The sequence below is a fragment of the Mizuhopecten yessoensis genome, unplaced genomic scaffold, assembly GCF_002113885.1.
Source record: "Mizuhopecten yessoensis strain PY_sf001 unplaced genomic scaffold, ASM211388v2 hete_35948306, whole genome shotgun sequence".
In the NCBI taxonomy this organism is placed as follows: domain Eukaryota; kingdom Metazoa; phylum Mollusca; class Bivalvia; order Pectinida; family Pectinidae; genus Mizuhopecten; species Mizuhopecten yessoensis.
Genome location: NW_018481545.1, coordinates 1 through 1,442, shown reverse-complemented (window position 1 = coordinate 1,442; position 1,442 = coordinate 1). Strand labels below are relative to the sequence as shown.

Genomic DNA, 1,442 nt, shown 5'->3' with positions numbered 1-1,442 from the left:
GAGTTCCTTGTCTACTGAAGTTACAGTATTTATTGATGTCTGTTAATTGTGTTACAGTCCTGTTCTTACTTCACTTCCAATGCCTTACCTCTCAAACTGGTGTTCAAGAGTACCAACATCAAGGCTGAGCCCATATATGTTATGTTCAAGGTAGGTCTGCTCTCAGTAATTTGGGTGTTTACTGACGAGGTAGTGAAATGTTTCAAATAGCAAAATTTGTATTGAGCACATACATACAGTCAAACTAGATATTTCCAAAAATATGTTTCTAATCTGTGACTGTACATTCAAGTAAAGTTGTCGACATCCTTTACTCGTTTAATTTGTAAAAGATCTTAAAAGTGTTTTCATCAAATTCATTAAAATTTCATTATTTTTTTTCCACATATAGGTAGGATTTTGCTTACAATTTTAAAAGATCCACTGAAATCTCATTTTTTGAAGTGTTTGTGTAGTTATTATTTGGAAATTTAATGTTGGCAGGTTGGGGATGACCTCCGACAGGACATGCTGACCATGCAGATGGTCAAGATAATGGACAGACTGTGGCTTAGGGCTGGACTTGACCTCAAAATGATCACATTTGCTTGTCTGGCCACAGGACCTAAAAGAGGCGAGTGTTGAATGGATACTAGATAGTACAGACAAGTAAAATTAATTAAGTTTTTTGAAAGTTAAAACCATCAGTATTTGTTGACAAAGCTTTCAATAATATTAATGTAGGATTGTCTCTTTAAGTGTCTGTAAATAGTAAGTGTGTTCTTTGTGTGATACAGGTGTGATAGAGCTTGTCATGGAGTCGGACACACTACGAAGGATCCAGGTGTCCTATGGCGTCACTGGTTCATTCAAAGATCGGCCAATTAAAGAGTGGCTTCAAAAACACAATCCCACAGAACTTGAATACCAGAAGGTAGGTTACTACAAGCTGCTCATAAAGAGGGCTCAGTGGAATTCAATGTATTTCTCAAAGACACCATTATTATATTTCCCCTGTAACATGTAAATGACTGAAGCAAATGACTGAAGCAAATGACTGAAGCCTAACCCTCAGAAATCAGCCAGAGCAGATGAATACTATATAACACTTATATCGTACTAGTCATAAAAATGTGACCTAGAAAATCATATTGGTTGTGTAAAAAGATTTATCATAATCCATACTCACCAACCTGAAGAAAATGTTTAGAAATATATAACACTTATATTTCACAATATGAAATTGTTCTGGTCAATCTGTAGTGACCAATCGTTGGCTAACTAGTAAAATATATCTCCACATGATTCATCATCAACCTAATAAGGTGTGAGGATTTACATGAGATGGTGTGATGTAAGATACATGTATTGTTAGGTAATTACTTACAGATGATAAGTGTTGTTAATAAAAGCCCTAACTGCTGTTTGTGACTGGCTACCTTTCTGCTGTTTGTGACTGGCTA

General features: G+C 35.6%; 1 protein-coding gene across 1 annotated transcript; it reads left to right on the top strand.

Annotated features, from left to right (window-relative positions):
• Positions 1-57: 57 nt before the first annotated feature.
• Positions 58-1,002, top strand: LOC110444011 (phosphatidylinositol 4-phosphate 3-kinase C2 domain-containing subunit alpha-like; the record flags this gene model as incomplete). The annotated part of the gene is made up of 3 exons (XM_021488453.1): positions 58-150; positions 484-613; positions 777-1,002. Coding segments are annotated over 3 exons (449 nt in total), but the record flags the coding sequence as incomplete, so codon positions are not given.
• Between the last annotated feature and the right edge of the window lie 440 nt (positions 1,003-1,442).